Source organism: Perca flavescens, chromosome 17 (genome assembly GCF_004354835.1).
Source record: "Perca flavescens isolate YP-PL-M2 chromosome 17, PFLA_1.0, whole genome shotgun sequence".
Lineage (NCBI taxonomy): Eukaryota > Metazoa > Chordata > Actinopteri > Perciformes > Percidae > Perca > Perca flavescens.
Genome location: NC_041347.1, coordinates 16827945 through 16848991, shown reverse-complemented (window position 1 = coordinate 16848991; position 21047 = coordinate 16827945). Strand labels below are relative to the sequence as shown.

Below are 21047 nucleotides of genomic sequence, written 5' to 3'. Positions count from 1 at the left end.
TTACTCTTGTCTGTCCTCCAGAGAGGGGAAATAAGTAACTTTGAGTACTTGATGCATCTGAACACCATTGCTGGGAGAACATACAATGACCTGATGCAGTATCCAGTCTTCCCGTGGGTCCTAGCTGACTACCAGTCAGAGGTTAGATCACATACAGTGGCACATTCATATTGGAGGGGGGTGGGGTAATGAAAGTGTTTGATTTATCTCTATCCTTGATAGACGCTCGATCTGTCAAATCCCGCAACTTTCCGTGACCTCTCTAAGCCAATGGGAGCTCAGACAGAGAAAAGACGACAGATGTTCATCCAAAGATATGAAGAAGTTGGGAACATTGAAGGGGAAGGTATGACTTCAGCTCCTTACTTTTCATTCTTTTTTTCTTTTGCTATTCACTGTACTATTCATTCAACACACTTTTACTCCATAGAAAATGTGTCGACACAATGCCACTACTGTACCCACTACTCCTCAGCCATCATAGTGGCCTCCTTCCTTGTCCGGATGGAGCCGTTTTCACACACCTTCCAGGCACTGCAGGTGAGGCCTTGGACACTCATTGTTGGTGCATTTGTATGCCCTTAAAATAAATAAGCTGGTATTGGATAAAGTTTGGTAGATCAGTGCCCAAATGTTGGTACTGACCCATTTTCACACAAAAAAATGGACTTCTTTAGTTCAGAATACCATAGAATAGAAAATGGAAGCATCTTTTCTTTGTGAGCACACGATTATTTTGTGCCATGACATTAAATACATCCATCACATGCAAAAGTATAATACTAAACAACTACACCTTCTAATGTGAATTTATCACAGCAAACATTTTATCAGAAAGGTCAATCATGGGGCGACCTATAGCTCACCTGGTACAGCGAGTCCTTGGCAGCGGCCTGGCTTTGAATCTGACCATGCCCTCTCTTTAGCACCATCCTGTCCTGTCTATCTGTACTAGCTAATAAAAAAAAAAATAATTGCATACAAAGCCCGAAAAAATCATCTTTAAAGAAAAAAGAGCGGTCAATCATAAAAACTTAGAATAGTTAAAAGTTAACTGCATGATGACAGACAGGATGAAGCGTTTCTGAATCCATTGCCTTTAGCAATTGAACTGGTCTGTTGATGAATCAAATACAATCTAAAGCTGCTGTCTAACAGCTACAGCACAAGACTTTCAGTTCCACTAACCATGTCCTTTTGGCATGAATGCAAGGCTCATCTAGCACATTGGAGTCTCACACACATGAATACATGCATTCAAATCTACACATGCAAACACGTTATAGTAATTGTTAAATGTATAATATATTGTGTATAACGGTATGATGTAGGACAAATTCTGAATTGAATCCCTGCTGACGACTGCAGGTGTGGTCTTGATTTTTCTGGAGAAATGAAAGAAAGTTCAGTTTATTGGTCTGTTCCCACTAACCCACTGGCACTGCCAGCAAAGATTACCATTGACATGCATCACTTTGTACATTTTTACTTTCAATCATAAACTTGCTAATAATCTGACTATAATATGACCTATTTTCAGAACTCCAGATTCTGTTTCAATGCTGTTTTTGGCATTAAAGCATATTATAGGGAGATTTCAATATATATGCAAATAATTACAGAAAGCATCTTAAAGAAGCCAATGCAAATGCCCACAGATGTTACCAATTTACAATACAGCATCCAATTGATTATAATGAAAAGGCATGCATATTTGATAGTCAGAATAAAGCAATAAAGATGTTAGTCTGGTGAATTATGGAGCCTTTTTGTCTTCTGAAGCGCATAACGGGTGTGTAGTAATATCCATAACTGGATTTACATATCTAACCGAGTTTATCAGTATATATGCTATTTTCATTCATTGAGGTAATTGTTTTACTCTAAATTACATTCTCTCTCATGAGATTTCCATCATAGATTATGGAATTTTACAGAAAGATGAAAAGCTTCCTTCAAATAGTAGCAAATATTTCTTGCTTACAGAACACAATGAGGAATATCAACTATGGTTCACTACACTGAATCAAGCAGACTACTTTATTAATAATGCCTGTTTGCAAAGTTTGGTTCAACAGTGTGCGAGGGGTCTGACAGTGTTGTGCCTTCTCTCCCCACAGGGAGGGTTTGATATCCCAGAGCGGATGTTTCACAGCGTAAAGAAGGAGTGGGAGTCGGCCTCCAGAGACAACACGGGGGACGTCCGAGAGCTGATCCCAGAGTTCTTTTACCTGTCTGACTTCCTGCTCAACTCCAACCACATCCAGCTGGGTCAGTCACACAATTTCCTGCTAAGATATATACCTTATGCAAACTCCTTCTGTTAGTTATGTGCTCAAAGGATTATCATTATTCTATTTTTTCCTTATTGTCAGCAAATCCCATGAAAACACTCAAACCAACAATGTGTTAGTCCATCTCTCAATACTTTCGGACTTCCCTTCCACTATCTGTGGCTTTCAGTCCCAAGTCCATTTGTTTCTAGAAGACATCATCAAACCGGTTGCTCATTGTAATGAGGGAACACATCACCCAGTGCAACAGTGTGGCTCATTGATATGTTTTTAATAGTTTTTGGTATTTGGTCTGTCCATGGACTTTGATGGCAATAAAAAATATACAATGTCACCAGCTTATTCTTTAAAGGTACCCCGTTGAGTTTTCTTGTAAACAAACACAACTGTTTACATTCAGTGGTTTTTAAATTACCAAAACACATTGAATTTATTCTAGAATCCTTACAATTATGTAGAATACATTTCCTTCCTCATAAATCATTTGGAAAGACAATTTTGAAATTGCTTACATCGACTAGCAGGGATGTACATCCATTGGTGTCCTTGTCCGTTTGCTAGTTAAGCACAAAAAAATGGGGAACACTCATCAAGACATTGCTCCATAGTGCCACCAGTGGGGAAGAAAACTCCACAGGGCATATTTAAACTCCTTTTCAAGGATGACATACAGAGATGTGACCCAGCATGCTGTGTGTACTGTTTATCCATATCTCTGTAGGCTGTATGGAGGATGGTACCGCTCTGGGAGACGTGGAGCTGCCTCCATGGGCGAAAGGTGACCCCCAGGAGTTTATTAGAATCCATCGAGAGGTCAGTGACACCCCCCGCCCCCCTCAAACTCACCAGGCTTGTCCATTACAATTGGCCAGTCTGGCCTATTACATACAGGAACCTTTCCCATGAGACATAATAATGTTTTTTAATATTAGCTGGTTGATGTACACAGAAGATGCACTGTTTTTGTATCTAAAACAAGTATCCACTGTAATAGTGTTGGTTGCAGTCAGTCTGTTTGTCTTCATTGTTTCTACCACAGTATAAGAGACAGATCTTATTCACAACAGCCACTATCTTATTCATTATATTCTCTAAAGGCCATCTTGTCTCATTGAGTTTGGTTCAGTTAAATTCTTTTAGCACTGACTGTTTTTTCTTATCAAGAAAATCTATGAAAAGGCATGTATCTGAAGTTTTAGATGCCAGACAATGAAGGACAACAAGACTTTTTAACACTATTCAGGGCAGGCACAATACTCACTATTTTATTCATAATGCCATTATTTCTGCAAGTTGAATATGTTCCCTCTTTTCTCTGCTCTTTCTTCTCTTTCCCTGTGTGGGGTTATTGTATATATCTGTTCTTTTTCTCTCTGTTGGTCTGATTTCTTTAGTGTGACCCTCCCTTTTTCCATTCCTGGGGCATCTATGATGGTTATCACTCTGTAATCTACTGAACTACTCATATTGCCCACCATTCTCATAAAATTAGTGACTTTAGAAGATTGTTTTTTTCTTCCATAGACAAATTAACTCAGGACAATATATCCTTGTTATGTTTTTTTTCTTCAGTTTTCTCTTATTCTTGGATGGGTTTATTAAGATTGGGTGTAAGGATACACATGCTGGTCATAATGCCCACTTTACCTTATTAACTCTTCAAAACCAATCTCTGGCTAATTCTACCCAAATCATTCTTTAATTTAAACATGAAGATACGCTCATAACACAGCTGTGAAGCTTCCTGCTGTTCTACACTTCTAAATTGACTTTTGGAAGAAATCATACTGTACCTGAATAATTTGATTGGTTGTGCATTCTTGGAGAAGTTTCATGTGTTTCTAAACTCTCATATTAACAGTTTGACTGATGGTTTTGGTCCCACTGTAATAACATGCACTGCACACCACTGTATTTTAAGAGTGCGCAGTGCATGTATAGTAGTTTTGTAATATTACTTGACTAGGTGGTCTTACTGTAGTTGATACCACAATATCCTGCACTGTTTCCCTTAGGCCTTGGAAAGTGACTATGTGAGTGCCCACCTCCACCTGTGGATCGACCTGATTTTCGGGTACCGGCAACAAGGCCCAGCCGCTGTAGAAAGTGTTAACACGTTCCACCCTTACTTCTATGCTAAGAGAGACCGGCAGGCTGATAAGGATCCCCTCATCAAGAGCACAATCTTGGGATACGTCAGCAATTTTGGCCAGGTTCCCAAACAGGTAAAGAGAAAAAGCTAAGTGGATGAAGTGCAAAAATTTCTTCCTGCATGTAAGTGTTCTTTGTAAATCATCTGTGTCTTTCCCATAGCTCTTCACCAAGCCACATCCACCTCGTAGTGGCACTAAGAAAGATGGATCATCACCACCCCATCCAACTCCATTTTTCTACAAACTGGATAAACTAAAGACCACCGTGCAGCCATTCAGAGGTATAGCTACAAATTAAAAGAGGAACTCAGACAACAAATATGATATCTTAATCTTAAAGGAATTGTTTGACGTTTTGGGAAATAAGCTTTTTTGCTTTGCTGCCAAATGTTTTATGAAATGATAGATGCCACTCTCATGTCTGAGTGCTAAATATGAAACTATTTTTAATTTTGTACACATTAAACAAATGAGATGTAATTTGTTAATTAGTGAGCTTTTTTTTACCAGTGGACAGAGCCAGGCTAGCTGTTTCAACCTGCATCCAGTCTCTATGCTAAGTTAAGCTAATTGGCTGCTGACTGTAGCTTCATATTTAGCGTACTCTCAGCCCAAATGTCTATTCCTTTAAATGAAGGTATAAAATTAAAGCAAATCGTAACATAGCCTTATAAACAACATATATTTCCAAACAACTAAACTAACATAGCTAGTTTCTGCAAAGTAAACTAAATTCAATCAGTTATAGTTATCTGCATTTGTTGCTTTTTTGTATTGTTTCTGCTTTATTTTATTTCACACCATTTGATGTCAATTATTATATATAGGATGTGCTCAGGTCTCAAGGGGATCATTGAAACAGAGCGAGAATGTCCATAGATTAATTTACACTATGGAAGGGTAGAAGAAGCTATCTTTTAGAGCTACAATATGGAGATGACTCTTCCGCTGAGCCCTACTTAATAATCTGAAGATCCCTACAGGCCCACTGAGGGAGAGGAGATGAATCTGCGAATGCTCAGGGAGAGATTCCTGCATATTACATTTCATATTAAATCTTAGAGTGTCTGATCTGATCAATAAGCAGATAGATGAATAAAGGAACGCTAAAACTGATGCAGACACAACTTCTTTCTGGGGATTTACAAGAAAAAACAAAACTGGTGATAGTATGTAGTGATTTCTGCCTGTTCCTGCATGAATAGGTCAATTACAGCCACTCTCTCACCCACACACACCCACACACACACACACACCCACACACACCCACACACACACACACACACACACACACACACACACACACATACTGTACAACTTGTGCTGTTCAGGATGCAGGTGTCCCCCCAGGACAGATACTATCTGGGAATAGCTGTTTTAATTGCCCAGGTTTCTGTAGTTAGCAATTTAATGAAATTCTTTACAAGTTTACTGAGCTACCAAACTCTTTAATGTGATGTTTTTGAAGAGCCATTACCTTTATTTGTCCAGGCAAGTTCATTCAGGTACACAAAAGGCAGAATGAGGTCACTTTTTTTTTATAGTTTAACCGTTGTTGTTATTTTAAACACCCTCCTGGCTTTCTTCCACAACGTCTTGCTTATGGGGCCCCACTCTCAGTAACACTGTAAACTTTTCTGCAGAGCTGCAGAGAGGCCCTGTAGGTCAGATACTGTGTCTGGAAAAAGAGGTTATAGTCCTGGAGAGAAACCGTCTCCTCCTGTCTCCTCTGTTGGGCTGCTTCTTCAGCTGGGGCTTCCCTGACAACAGCTGTGTCTTTGGAAATTATGTCACAGAAAAGGTATGTTTGTCAGCCTATATCAATTTGATATTGTTTGTATTATTTCACAACCTTCCATCTCTCTACCCACTTGCATGAATCAAATTGAAATGAAACAATTGCCTGCCCACAAAGAATAGATTAGTTTTTTACATTAATGAAACTTTAATAATATACAATGTACTCCCTTTTATCAATTAGATAGTGCTCAGTATCAGTCTTTAGCACATTTAAAGAAACGTAATTTTACCCAATTTAATCACCTACCTGATATGAAGCTTCTCACTGGATTGTGGGTCAAGCCACACACAGTCAGCTCAGTAGCGGACTCTTATATTGCTAGTCATGCTCAATCAAAACAGTGAGGCGATCTGCCAAGCTTTCACTTACTTGATAGTGCTACACACTGCTGTCTTAGCTGTGTCAGCTGATTTCTTGACAGCTATTTAAATACTTATGTGTATTTACCATACCTGGCAATGCAATCTCTTGCCCTCCGCACACTGTATCTGTTATCTCAGCATTGTCTTGGTTTCTGTTCATATATACAATGCTGCAAGATACTTTGGGGAGCAATATGATAGGGTTAAAGTGAAGATCATTTGAAAAAATAATTTAAAATCAAGAAAATGTAACTTATGAAAATATTTAATATGCTAAACTGCTAAAATATCAATTCACTCACTGCATCATCTATACTTAAAGGTCCAATATGTAATATATTTATTGTAATAAATCCAAAAATGATCCCAAGGCATCATCGGATATTAAGGAATTGAATTATAGAGTACCCGAGGTGGTTACTCTCAAAAACAATTGAGACAGCCAGTGAAGTGATCCGGACTGGTCCTGGCTAACGCCGCCTAACTGCTAACGTTACAGCAGGACCAGGCAAGCGGGCCACGGCTGTTTACAACGTGTAATCTTAGCCTGTTTAGCGGCTGTAGCTGAGAACGGTGAGTTATTTTAAGCCAAGAAAGGGGGGCTGTAAATTGGGAAGAGAGGACCATGAGTTTGCAGTGTGTTTAGTGATTGTTGCCGTAATTCTAAGCCAATAAAGTGTGTTTAGTCGGGTGGCGAGGACGGCAAGGTAGCTAACGTCAGTGTTATTTTTAGCAGTTCCCACCGTAGCTAAATCTAAGCCAAGGAAGTGTGTCTGTCCGTCCATTCCTATGGGTGATGTCAAGCGGCTTTTAACGCGCCCACAAAGCATCCCGGGAAGGCAACGCTACATTTGAAAAAATGCTGCGTGTCAAAAAGCTGTCCGATGCCCATCTTTATGCAAATTAATCAGTTGAACGCAACTATCCAATAGAAGGGGAGACTGGGGGAAGAGACATAAAGTTATAATTGTCTGTCCATCTCTAGACCTTTGCTGTGTGTGAGAGTTTGTGTGACTGGGGGAAGACGTTGTGCGCCGCCTGTCCCAACCCGACAACCATCGTCACTGCAGGAACCAGCACTGTGGTGTGTGTGTGGGATGTAGCTGTCAACAAGGACAAATTCACTCACATGAAACTCAGACAGGTTAGTTTGTCTGCATGTCTGTTGGCAATTTAACAGTAACATCCTAAATGTATTTGCACACACTTACACACTCAATATAACACCGACCCAATTTTTCTTCATAGCCGTTATATGGTCACACAGATTCTGTGACATGCCTGGCTGTGTCGGAGGTCCACAGCATGATAGTAAGTGGCTCCCGTGACCTCACCTGTATCCTGTGGGATATGGAGGAGCTAAGCTACGTCACCCAGTTAGCGGGACACACAACCAGCATCTCTGCACTGGCTATCAATGAACTCACCGTAAGTCCACCTTCTTGATCTCCTTTGTAATTCTCTTCCTACACAACTCTGAAAATCTCTCTCTTTCCTCTCCTTCTTCCTTTCTTTGTCATGTTGATCCCCTTCATTCAGCTCACAGCATGAGGAAGAAAGGATTCTCATTGTTGAAAGCATGCATATTCTCTTTGTGTGTGTTTTGCTTTTCTGTGTATCTCTGTGTGTATCTTTGCGCATTTGGGCGTCAACACCATATTACTCTGTCCAAGGGTGAGATTGCGTCATGTGCAGGACCTCTGCTCTACCTGTGGACCATGAAGGGTCAGCTGTTGACCTGCACCGACACTTCCTGCGGGCCTTTGGCAGACATCCTGTGTGTCAGCTTTACTCAGCGACACGAGTGGGATGCCAAGAACGTCATCGTCACTAGCTGTGCAGACGGCATCATACGGGTGAGTTTTTTTTGTATGTGTGTAATAATGAGACAGAGACAGGATGTCTGTCTTTACAGTCACTGTCTGGCAGCTCTTTTTAGGACTAATAGATCAGCGAGAGAGGTTGCTTTGTTTTTATTCAGTATGCTGTATTCAAATGTGGCAGTCAGGGTTGTGTGTGTGTGACTGCACATACTGCCTCTCTGCAATCAAAGCTGCAAACTCTAAATTGGGCTTCACTTGGGATTGGGTGCCCATGCCGCATGCACAACACACACACACAAATGGTGTTATTACTTTATTATTACCTTGAGTTATGGGTGTGTGTGCGTGCACGCTGGTGCTTATGTGAGTGTGTTTGTTATTATGTTGAATTATGTCAGATTTAAGCTACTCGTTATGTGTCTCTCATACAGATATGGAAGACAGAGTACACCAGAACACAATTACCTGGCCCTCCAGAAGAGCCTGTGTCCCCAGGGCAAGACCGAACAGAGAGAGACGGTAATGTTACTGGCAGTAGGATGGTATATGCATATAGGTATTGTATTTCTAACAACACAGATGATGGGAATGGCTGACATTAGAAAACTGTGAGACTGACTAAGAAGCAACTGCACAAAAGGAAAGGATTCTTGTTTTCAAAAAGAAACCCTTCGCTATCTAATTAGATAAATCCTTAAGTGTGAGATGATTATTTTTAACCGCTCATCTCAGAGCTAGACAGCGTTGTTTCCAGATGAGAGCTTATAATGCCTACCCCATCCCTCACTAGCATTAGGGGCTAGCAGGAATTATGTTGTTATAAAGTTATTAAACATAGAGGCAGTAAACACTGATGAGTAATTCTGCTGACGTGTGTGTGCATGTATAATTTAGAAAGCAATAATACCCAGATCCAATTTGGCATACGTTGGTTACAGCCCCGTGTCACCTCATAGGAGTATTCTCCCTTGCAAATTACATTGAGGCAAGTCTTTACGTAACACTGAAGCATTTATATTTGAGGGATTTTTCTCCCTCTTAATGGCCTGCTGACCGCAGATAAACACGGTGTTAATGCACTTTTTATTTTTTTGGTGGGGACCGCTGGGTCAGGGTTACAGACAGGGTGGGCACCTGCCCTGTGATTTTAGTAATAAATGGGGGTTGATGGATTCTTATGATGTATCCACAGTGAGCAGCTCATGCCAGGTTAAAGGCTGGGAAAGACATCTGGTGTTATGTCAAGAGTTGAACAGAAATCTTGCTACGTCGCAACGCCGCAGCAAAAATAATCCGGCCATCACAGCGCTGGCCATGTCCAGGTACAGTAAATATCATGCACCTGCTCACAGATTTAGTTTACATTGGCAAACATTTAACTTTCTTTTTTTTCTTCTTTTTTTTTTTAAATATTTAATTTGAATTATATTTCAAAATTGTATTATTGCCTGCTTTACAACAGAATACATGTATATAACCTCACTGATTGGAAACAATTTTCAAATTATTTAAGCATCTTCTCTTCTGTGTAGGAGCCATGCTACTCTGTTGGCAGGCGATGCCTGGGGCAGAGTTTTCACCTGGACCTGTGAGTGAGAGGTTGCAGGGTTTGAACACAAGCATGCCTCAGGCCACCATTACTGCACAGCATGTATCCTCTCAAAGAGACTCAACGAAAATCCATTGAGGTCTTAGATCTGACACCAGCTGAGCATTGAGACCTTGCTGTATTTCAGTTCAGTTCTGTGTGTACATTCAGGAAGAACTAACATTCAAGTCTCAGACAATATAAAATAGGTTATCTCCTATATAGATATTTCACTCTGTATTTTTCTTTGTAAATACTGAATTTCAACAAATTTGAATAAAACTAACTATTGACAGCCATTTGCATAAATTGTCTCCTATGAGTCTCTGTGATTTTGATAATGACTGAAATCTAGGTTGGCCAGGATTTTATTTTATTTCATCTGAGAATCATCATGAAGATGAAACCGGAGATCTCCAGAACTGCTGGGGGAATTTGCATGAGGAATATGAAGGGGTAAACAAGCATTTAACTCACTTCAAAGCAATCATTTAAATTAACCCTTGCTGCTCCAGTAAAGCTTAAAAGGGGCCACTGGTCAGCTTCAAGCTGAAAGCAAGAGGAATTGTGTGAATGATGAACAAGAGCATGCATGCTCATTGCTCAGCCAACGTTCCCTGAGAAACAGCTTTTTAATAGTTTTGTAGAGCTGGAGCAGTTCAATTCTCACGATCTGCACAACAAGCATCCATGATCATAAAAAGAATGGCATGCACATGTCAGCATTTTGTGCTATGGGGGTTGTAGTGTTTTGCTTTGGTAAATGTTTGTGGTTTGAACAATTCTGGATGTTTTAGTTAGTTGTGAATAGTTTACTGATCTTTTTGTTGTTGTCCACAATGTGTTTTCAATCTGCTTTGTAATGTAATGTATTGTGTGTGTGTGTGTGTGTGTGTCTGTGTGTTTTTATGGTTAACCAAGGACAAATCAGACTGTTCAATCTCTGTTTAATCACTGTAGGGCCTCAGCATCATACTCCTGGGTAAATCTGACCCATTTGAAGAGAGACAGTATAACCCTTTTTTAAACATTGATCTTAATCTTTCAGTGGAAAAGTACAATACTGACATATCAATGCACTGATATTGCAATAAATAAGTTAGCGTTTTAAATGATAATAGATTGTCTAGAGTGTGGATGCTTGCTCTATTTCTGTGTCTGCCTTTCTTGCTTGCTCTCTAATGCACATGCACCACTCCTCTCTATCATAAAGGAAGAGGTCTCTCTCTTTAACCTTTTGTGTGTGTGGCTAATTGTGCTAAGTGGAGTAGCTTAATAGAGTGGAAAATAGTCCTCATAATTTTCCCAGAGAGCGAGCAATGACCTTCTCTAAAGCTAACGGCCATCTCAATTCTCTCTACACCGCTGGTTTTATGATATGAAATGTCAAACCATTGGGTTCCTCAGAATAATTAAATCAAATAAATTATTGCACCTAGGCAGAACCATCTTGTAGTCTAACCCAATTATAATGCACTGTAAAGCTAATTATTAACCATGATTACAATTAGTCTAATTTGAATAAATGTAGTCATTAGCGGGTTCATCCTAGTCAGTGAGTCTGAGCTGTGGGGGATGATGGTCTCTCTCTCCATCTCTCCCACTCACAGAGAGAAGGATGTGGATGTGCATCATTCTCTTTCTTCATGCACCTATATCTTCATAACCATTTTTCACACACTGACCTTCACAAAATGGCCTACACCCTTCACCTTTCTTGGGTACTTGAGCATAATGCGTGCTGCTTCCAGGATTCATATTTGCTGTTGCAAAATCCACCTGCAGCAACACTGAATGCACTGCAGCTGTTTGTAATATTGCATTGTTTTATCTTTTGTTGTGTGAAACAGATTTTGCTTGTGACCCCCAGACAAATTATAGATCAATCTGACAAAGTGCAATCCAATCCACTTAGAAGAGATAATTTAAAACAGTATTTAAATGAATCATCAGACCCAGGCATATATTTATTAATTTTGTGTATTAGTTCTGTAATTATAAACGCATTTAAAAAGTGGTACAGTACCTTATGATACTGCAGTAAGAGAGCCTGGTTTCTTTCCACACAGTCTCCTGAGTTTATACAGAATAGTTAACAGTAAGAGCGTTCTATAAACATCTGGCTCACATGCCAGCGATGCCAACAAACAAAACAACAGAATTATAAGACCCAGAAACTGCTGTGCTGGAATGGAACTGCGCCGAGGAAACACAAAACCCTCATTTACCAACAGTTGTACTGTAGCGTACTTACAGCCAAAAAAACGAATGCTAAATGCCATACTGATAGTTCATAAATATAGTCCTTTGGTTGCCACTCAGTTCAGTTGGCCTCACTGGGAGGTACCATGACATCCATCTGTCCAGAGCTGCTGTGTTTACAGCTGTTTTTCCTGGAAGAGGATCTGAGCATACACCGTGTCCGGGCTGGAGGGAGTGGGGTCAGGGTTGGAGGAGACTGGGGGCTCGGGCCTCGGCCGGACCAGCTCCAGTTCTGCATATGTCAGACTATCCTCCTGTGGTATTCGAGGCTGGAGGAGGGAGGGAATGAGTGAGATAAACTTAACGGAATTTAACCCAGAGATAAGGCAAAAAAGGGAAATATATATAGTGAGCGTAGACATTTCAAGAAAAAAAAAGATGTATATAGGAAGTGTATGCATTTAATCTTTCAGCAAACAGTAGTTTCTTCCACTTTCCCATGATAAACATCTCCTTAGTGCTTTTCAGCTGCAGAAAGTATGTGTTTACAGGACCTCTTGGAACATCCAGTTTACCCAAAAAACATGTTGTACAATAAGTCCTATCCAACATCGTCAGATCCTCCTAGTTGCACTAATCCAATCAGTATGTTCATGCAAAAGAAACGCTCACATCTCCGGAGCTTCGTTTCACTTCACAATCACAAGAATGTAGAAATACTGATGATCCTTAGTTTTAGTAGTTTTCTGCTTTATATACTTGTTTGACATTTTTATTGTAGATATAAAACCAATGAAGCACTCTAAATAAATAATTGTGTTTGAGAAGCAATAAAGCTAAATAGAATTATCAAACTCATAACTGAATGAAGAGACGGCAATAAACTCCTGTAGACAATCATGCAGTCGTGAGACAAATTCCCTCTTGCATGTACCTCAATAACAATAACTCTGTGCATGAGAAAAACATCTTTTCAAAATGTTAATACATATATTTTAACAGATATATTAAGTGCATATTCTTTATAATTGATTTTATGGAGGAAGTGGACATTGGTGTTTGTATGACGGGTAAGAACTCACAGTGGCAGAACTCCTGAGCTGAGTCTTTAACCTTCTGGGCTTCTGAGGTCTCTTTGCAGCAATGGGCACTGAAAAACCGAGACAACCTTAATTGACTCAAAAAGAATAGCCAAGAGGAATTAACTCACAAATATGCCTGTGGTCCTTTACAACCACTTCTAAACCTAGTCAATGTGTAGTTTAAAACCAAAATAAGAGCTGTATACTGTCATTGTCAGCATCAGTGTTGATTGTACCTCAGACAATACACTCAGCAGGATTTTACCAAAATGCAGTATAAAGTTTAATTCTCTGCTGTTTTCTGTTAGTCCTCTATAATCTAAGTTGTTTTTGTCAAGAAAATATAATTAATTATACATCATGCTAGATGTATAATTTTCTGCTTTTGTAATTGCTGGATACCTTCATTTACTGTTGTTTTCTTTACTCACTTTTCTTGGGGCTGGAGCCTCTCTCAGCCCTCCTGTTACTCTAATGCCTGCAGTGTGTTTGGAATTTGAGAGGAAACTTAAACTGCACACAGAAAGACTGAGGAATTGAACCATTCTGTGAGGGGACGCTATTAACAACTAAGCCACTCAGTCTCCCCAAAAAATTTTACTGTGAAAACATTGGATCTTGGTGGTTCAAATCGGAACAAAGTTCACTGCGTGAGATGTATTTACATCCTAATGCAGTAATCAGAATCCCAATTAGTTTAGTTGTTGTTTTTTTTTCTTCAAGAGTTTTCAAATTTTTGTGAAATACTGGCTACTTTTACCTCTCCAGGCTGATATAAACCATTTAAATGAAACTTTCTGAGTAGGAAAAATACTCTTTGGTTAAACTGCTCATAACTCATGTCCACACTGAGGCCATAACCTGTGACATGGGGTCACAAGTACACTTAGTTTTTTTTTTTTCAAAGGGCACAAGCCATAAAGGTTGAAAACCACTGAAGAATTTAAAGTGCTCATATAATGCGCTTTGGCGTTTCCCTTTTTGTCCACCCCAAAGCCACTTACCATCTCCGACAGAAAACACTGTTCACAAACTGCTCCAAACAGCTCTATTGTAGTCCAGCCTTTACTTCTGTGACGAATGTGCGTCACTTTGTAACACACGTTATAATGCTCACCTAGCTGCTAGCGTGGCACGCCCTCATACTCTGCTTCTGACTAGCTAGTAGTCCTTACCTAGGTACTGCGCATGTGCGACTCCCAACAAAGATGGAACAGAAGTGATATGCCTCACTCTGTAGCTAAAACAGAGAGCTCAACACACAGGGTGAAAAGAGGAGCTGCAGCAATGTGCAGTACAAAAAAAATATGGTGTTTTCTGAAAATGAAACCATGTAAACCTATTCTGGTACAACCTCTGAATACAATTGTGAACTTGAAAATACTATGAACACTTTAATTTTCCCCAAAGGTTCCATCCTGCCCTCACAATGTCACTTTACCTTTGTGGTGTGGTATGTATGGTGGTGGCTCCTTGGGTAGTTTAGGTGGTGTTACTGTTATTCTTCTGTCAGTTTTCGGTCTTGTGTCTTTCCTTTGGGCTTTTGGGGAGGAACTGGAGGAACTGCTGAAGCTGGTTACAGTCTCTCCTGAGCTGCATGGAACAGAAGCAATACTTTAAAATGTGATTATTAAAAGTGTGCCTGATTAATTTTCTGTAAATTGACTGAGCAATTAATCAATAAATTGTTTCAGCACTAGTTTAAAAAAATAAACTGTACCTGCTTTCTGGACACTTGACCAGAAGGTAACTGGCTGTGGAGAAAGTAGAAAAATCCTGGTGACTCATCAGCAAAGGCATCCAGTTATTGTTTTGAACAGGAAAACTGCAACATAAAGGTATAAATGTGGGGTTACTGTAGTAAAACAAATTATGTTTTTTACCTTTGAGCCTGTGTCTTCTGTGAAAGTACTGGCAGGTGAGAACCACAGAGAACAGGAAAATGGACAGCAGGCCCAGAGAGCAAATCAGCACAGCGCACAGATACACATCTACAAAACAGACAGACAGAAACAGAAAGACATCAGAACAGTGGCATTGTCAAAGTAAGAATTGTGTATGATGACGTGAAATAGAAGAAGGACTAGATATGAAAACCGTACCTGCAAATAAACGCCACAGTCCTTTACTGCTACCATCCTCGAGAGTGAAGTGTACTGAAGAAAGAAATTGTTTAAAAAGTCAGAAAAAATAGTTTGTTGAGAGTAGAACACTGTGTTGAGACAAAGTATCTTTGTAAATTGCTGTTGTCTGAGGGCACTGGCCCAACACAGCAGACAGCCTCAGTGGTTTCCAGAAATATCAAAACTGCTCTCATGAAGGGAGATTCTGCTGCGGCATCAGCCAAACCCACAACACACACACACACACACACACACACACAGAGGCCTGGTTGTATTGCTGTTCTTGGACAGTGTTTTTGGTGGTTCCCCGTTGCTCTGCATCACCACTTCCTTTTGTTGGTCACTTCACAATCGTTTAATGTTGCAATTTTCTTTGTGTGCTTATTAATGTGAAAAGGGAACCAATAAGGAAGTTGTTGTCAGTGTGTGTCAATGAATGATGGGTTGTATATAGGTCAGGGGTATTTAGCAAGAGGTTGAGGAGAGTGAACACTACAGAGGCTTTGCACATAAATTACTTAGTCTCTGCTCCCCGTAATGAGTTTTTAATATGTCTTTTAAACACAGGTTGATAAACATATTAATAAGAAATGATCAGATATTAACTCTAATTGGCTTCTAGCCTTTTTCCAGACCGCTGGACTGGCAGAAAAATTGTCAAATTTGGTCTCTGCCGTTCAGTCTGAATATCATGGTAATTAATGTCAGGCAGCAACACAATGGTTGTTGTGAGCAAACGTGAGAAATTGTATGAGATGTTTCAGTGATCAGTTTTACAGGCAGTAAAGGCAGGAGAAGATACACTTTAGAATCTCAACACTTCTGTTATGTTATATAATCTGCTGATTAGATTTTTTTTTACGCTCCTCATTTTTCCTTCTAAAATATGCATCAGTCCAAGAAACAAGACTTTAAAAATATTTTTGAAAAAATAATGAGGAACGTAAAAAAATCTAATCAGCAGATAGACATAAAATGGAGGCTTTATAACAATGTAGTATAATACAAGAGCCCTGTAATATGCTGTTTTTTTTTCTACATTTTAAATGTAATTTTTTTGTGTTGAGACTAGCTAATTAAATGCTATAATCATGTTGTTTGATTGGACTGCATTCAGTCGTATGGTGTTCTTGTTTTTTTTTTGTCCAACCACTGTGTACCACAAGATGACAAGTAATTACAGAATTGTAAAGTAGACAAAATGTAGTCTAACTCAACTGATGAGGTGACAGGCTACATTTAACAGGCATCTCTTGACAATTTCAGCAGTTAACAGTTAATGTAAGTAAACCACATATCTGACCTTTACACTGTGGTTAACCACATGCTAAACCCCAAATCTAATCTGTGCACCAGCCCCAGGTTAACAGGTTGGCTGTTGGTTGGGAGCTGTTAAAGAACACACTCTCTACAGATGTGTCTACACAAGCTCAAGTTTATGCAAAAAAAACAAAAAACAGCAGAAAACTATCAGGTATATATTTCGGCTCATCTGCTTTCCTCCCATCGGTCCAGCTGTGAAGGCAGGATTCAGACAAATGAACCATCCACTGAAACTGGCAGGGTTTGAAACCTGAAGTCAGACAGAAGTGTGTAAAATTGTAGTACAGATTGACTGCTAATTTTTCCAGTTTAGAAAAGCACCAGAAATCACTCAACCATTATGTCTGAAGTGGGGGATTTAGAGATGTGGGAGATGACAAGCATCTTGTCTTCGTGCAAAATCTTTTGAATAAGACTAGACTAATTATCTCAATGGGGTGTGGCCTTTGCTCTGAGATCTGCAGACGGAGGGGTTACCTGGATAATAGTTACAACTTAGTTACTTTCTCTTTGTTTACACTTATAATGTCAGCTCTTGGGTTTCTGGATCTGTGGTCAATGCATGTCGGAGATGCCTGAGGTTGTGTGGCTTCCTTAGTGCGACATTTCCCTGAATATAGGGCAGGGCGTTGTCAGATGGCTTTGTCCAACTCTAACCTCTAAGCTTTTCTGGCATTTAACTAGTGAAAGGTAAACCGTTCAACTGCGTCAGGTGTAGCCACGCTTATAGCACAGTATAGCAGCATCTTACATCTCTATTGAACCCCTTTTATCAATTGCATCCCACAGTGACAGACGGCTTCCTTGTTGATCAATCCAGTTAAATCAGATGAAGGATCGTACTGTATAAAGACATATTTATTACTGCATCAGATTTAAATTAGTTCTTAACCTGATTAGTTCAAGATGTTTATCACACATTGGCACAGACTAAATAAGTTCCACTGCACGTATATTCTCCAGTACATTTTCTCTTGAGGCGTGCATAAAAGTAAACCCAGAATGCTGACATCATGTGTTATAGAGTTTTTGAACGTAGCCAGCTCAGCAACACTTTTACTCCTCACACTCCGTCGACACACAGAGTGATATTGTTGAGTGTGGTTTGGCTGTGTGAGCTCATTGTTTTGAGATGGAAATGCCAGAGGATTGGGGTCACACTCAAACACACACTACTTACAGCAAAGCGCAGCTCGAGTCAGAAAATATATGCTACACATTTCTATTTGGCCTTTGTCCTTTAATAAAAAAAAGTTGCTCCTCCTTCATTTGGTAATTTCCATTGCCAGATAACATGGACAGCATGCCTCAGCTGTGCGGCTATAAGGGAATTCCTTGGAAAGAAATATTCCATGGAAAACCTTTTCACCGGAGGCCCATTTGCATTTGATCATCTTTTGTCAGTGACCAGAGTTGCGCAAAGCTATATAAAAAAAGTAGAAATGACTTTCTTCATATTTTTTTGTCAAAGGCCAAATGGTGTACAACACATTTCACACTTTTACTGTGTCGTTTAATGCAATCTGACCTATCCTGTCCTATTCTGCTAGAAATAGTGCAATAAGTGTCTGGCGCTAGACAGACACATATGATATGGAGAGCAGAGTGTGTTAAAGTAGGCTACACCTTTATTACCTGTCAGCTGTGTGGTGCTGGTACCATTGGACAATGCCCTCCATGTGTTTCTGTGTTTGCGAATCTCCTGAACTTTGCAGGTATAGAAACCCTGGTCCGTCCCTGTCACATTGAGAATCCGTAACCGGTACAACTCTCCCTCCGTTTCTTCATACAGACGAAACTTTAGCTGGGGGAAACGACGGGTGTAGTTCCCGTACAGCTTAATTTTCTTTATGCCCATCTTCACAATCAGAACCTGAGAGGGCTCGATTGCAGGAGGAGAGCGGGATGGAGAGGAGGGAGGAGGCACGAGAGTGGGAGCAGCAAGAGGAGAAAGGAACCAGCGTAGGATGAGGACGCTGCCGCTCCTCTTCCTCTGAGATACCAGGCAAGAGAGCGTCACATTGTCTTTCTCTGTTACCATGACAACAGGCCCAGGGGTCACTGTCACATTCAGGCCATGACAGACCTCTGTTGACAAAAGACACAAGCATTCAAGCAGTTATTTTTTGTTATTTTCTGTTTTGCATACACATATCTTATACTCTATTGAATGTGTTCCTTTTTTGTGTGCTTATTGTATTATGTATTGTTAATATTTATTCTGTATGTTATACATGTTTTTTGACGAATAAAATCAAGCCAAATCATAAAATGTATGCCTTTCCAAACATAAGGACACTCTGAATACTGTGATCTGGTAGCTTGTGTGACCCCTCCCTGCTAGTTAAATTGGTAATTGCTAATGAACCCCACATGGGAAAAATCTGAGTTAATTTTGGCAAGATCTTTGATTTCCTGCCAATTAAACATGATTGTAGCATTTAGACAAAGCACGTTATACGAACACCCACAGTGGCTGCTTGGATTCCACACCATCTTTGGTTCTACTTATATATGTCATTCCATCACTGGATGGGAATTTGGTCTGTCACAGCTAGAAAGTGCAAGAGGACTGAGAACCAGAAAACTAAAACATACTTTGTGTGCACCTATTTTACTTCCCTGAAGGTACTTTTATTGTGCTGCCAGCTGGGTCAGGTCTGGAGTTTGAACACAATATGTATGATCAGACAGGCAAAGAGAATCTACAGGTGGGAAACATTCATCTTCAGTACGGTACCGCCCGAAACAGGCCAAGAGAAACACAACAAGATAACAGGGACCATCTGGGCTGCCTTACTGTTTTTATTTTTTATTTTGTTGCTGTGTTAGTTGGGGAATCTCCCTCTGGGTCTGTCCTACACTATTTAATTTGACAACAAAAGCAGCGACAGGGACTCAAACCAAACACAAAACTGAGCATAACCAAAAGATTATAGGGCAGGAAATATGAGTTGTAAGTCCACTTTATGGCAGTTTATAGAATGCAAATTATACTGAGGTTTTCTCTGATCACAGGGAACGAACTCGCTTAACTCCACAACTGGTTTGATTTTAAACAAAACCATATTTGCCCAAATTGCCCAGTTTGCAATGTCGTAATAATTAAAGCATTTGCAAGTTTTGGTTGTTGTAGACGATGACTATTGAGAGGTGTGTTTTTTTGTATGTTTGACATGTTTTTCATGCTCCATAATAAACTCAAAATGTATGGTTCACAATGGTGTTTCTTCGATGATAGATCAAGTACTAAATACTAGTTTAGACACATTCTCTTTCTTTCTTGCCAGCTTACTCACTTTCTTACTGGTTATTGCTGTAAACAAGGTGAACTTACCTGTGACCAGAGCCTTAGTCAGGACAAGGACCACTATAGAGAAGTACATTTTCCACAGTCAGTGAATCCATAAACCCAGAAAACTGCACAGCACTTACACAACCAGCTACATTCAAAACAGAGCCTGACTGGACAAGCCACCAGAGCCCTTACCCACCATTAACTCTTCTCCTCTTTCTCCTCTTTTCTGTGTAATATGAAACAGAAAATTCTCTGTTTCCACTTAGAAACTCCCACTCACTCTCCCAGTACACTCTCTCTCTCGCTCTCTCTCTCTCTCTCTCTCTCTCTCTCTCTCTCTCTCTCTCTCTCTCTCTCGGTGTCCTGCAAAACGTAGGAAATGTCATTTCCTGTGTTCCTGTGAGGAGTCTTGGACAAAAGCCCAAAACCCCAGAACTCTAAAGCGATGGTCAAGTCTCGTGGTTTGTGTGTGTGCATGCGCCTTTCATATTGTGTGTCATTTGGAGAAGCATATACAGTAAAGCACTGAACATGCATGCATTGTGTGTACATAGTGGTAATCCTCCTCAACTGACATCTCACAATAAAGTTTACAAAGAGCAATTTTCATTTATGTGAGCTTTGTGTGCGTCTGCATGCATGTGTTCATGTATTTGTGTGTGTGTGTGTGTGTGTGTGTGTGTGTGTGTATGCATGCATGTGTTAATGCATTTATGTGGATGTGTGTGTGTGTGTGTGTGTGTGTGTGTGTGTGTGTGTGTGTGTGTGTGTGTGTGTGTGTGTGTGTGTGTGTGTGTGTGCAGGAACCTCTCCCTGTCTGGCTGCTGGTCAGAGTGGCATGGGCTTGTCTCTGCCTGTGGTTGTCAGACTGTCCCAGTGGTATGAAGCCTGCTGCTTTATTGGGCAGGCTGAACTGCTGAGGCAGGGCTTCTGCTGGCGCTTTGAGCTCTGCCAAAGCCAAATGAAATTACACAACAGATTTAACCCTTCAGGTCATA

General features: G+C 40.1%; 2 protein-coding genes across 6 annotated transcripts in view; one reads left to right on the top strand and one right to left on the bottom strand.

The window, feature by feature from the left end:
• Positions 1-10330, top strand: part of wdfy4 (WDFY family member 4) — a 43701-nt gene extending 33371 nt beyond the window's left edge. For all 4 annotated transcript variants that reach the window (XM_028602913.1, XM_028602914.1, XM_028602915.1 and 1 more), the window contains 14 exons: positions 22-141; positions 223-346; positions 431-540; positions 2121-2271; positions 3016-3107; positions 4310-4519; positions 4608-4728; positions 6091-6248; positions 7596-7754; positions 7859-8038; positions 8284-8466; positions 8865-8952; positions 9626-9755; positions 9966-10330. In XM_028602913.1, the coding sequence (XP_028458714.1) occupies positions 22-141; positions 223-346; positions 431-540; positions 2121-2271; positions 3016-3107; positions 4310-4519; positions 4608-4728; positions 6091-6248; positions 7596-7754; positions 7859-8038; positions 8284-8466; positions 8865-8952; positions 9626-9755; positions 9966-10029 (1890 nt within the window). In that variant the 3' untranslated portion in view covers positions 10030-10330. The remainder of the gene's footprint in view (positions 1-21; positions 142-222; positions 347-430; positions 541-2120; positions 2272-3015; positions 3108-4309; positions 4520-4607; positions 4729-6090; positions 6249-7595; positions 7755-7858; positions 8039-8283; positions 8467-8864; positions 8953-9625; positions 9756-9965) is intronic.
• A 1627-nt stretch (positions 10331-11957) lies between these two features.
• vstm4a (V-set and transmembrane domain containing 4a) lies at positions 11958-20899 on the bottom strand. 2 transcript variants are annotated; one of them, XM_028602822.1, is made up of 8 exons: positions 20857-20899; positions 18387-18839; positions 15408-15461; positions 15189-15296; positions 15026-15059; positions 14747-14898; positions 13306-13373; positions 11958-12552 (listed from the first exon to the last, which is right to left on the bottom strand). In XM_028602822.1, the coding sequence occupies exons 2-8, from the start codon at positions 18790-18792 to the stop codon at positions 12400-12402; spliced, it is 975 nt and encodes a 324-aa protein (XP_028458623.1). In that variant the 5' UTR covers positions 18793-18839; positions 20857-20899; the 3' UTR covers positions 11958-12399. The 2 variants fall into 2 exon arrangements, with proteins under 2 accessions (XP_028458623.1, XP_028458622.1); XM_028602821.1 differs by lacking the exon at positions 20857-20899 and adding an exon at positions 20089-20341.
• Positions 20900-21047: the final 148 nt, after the last annotated feature.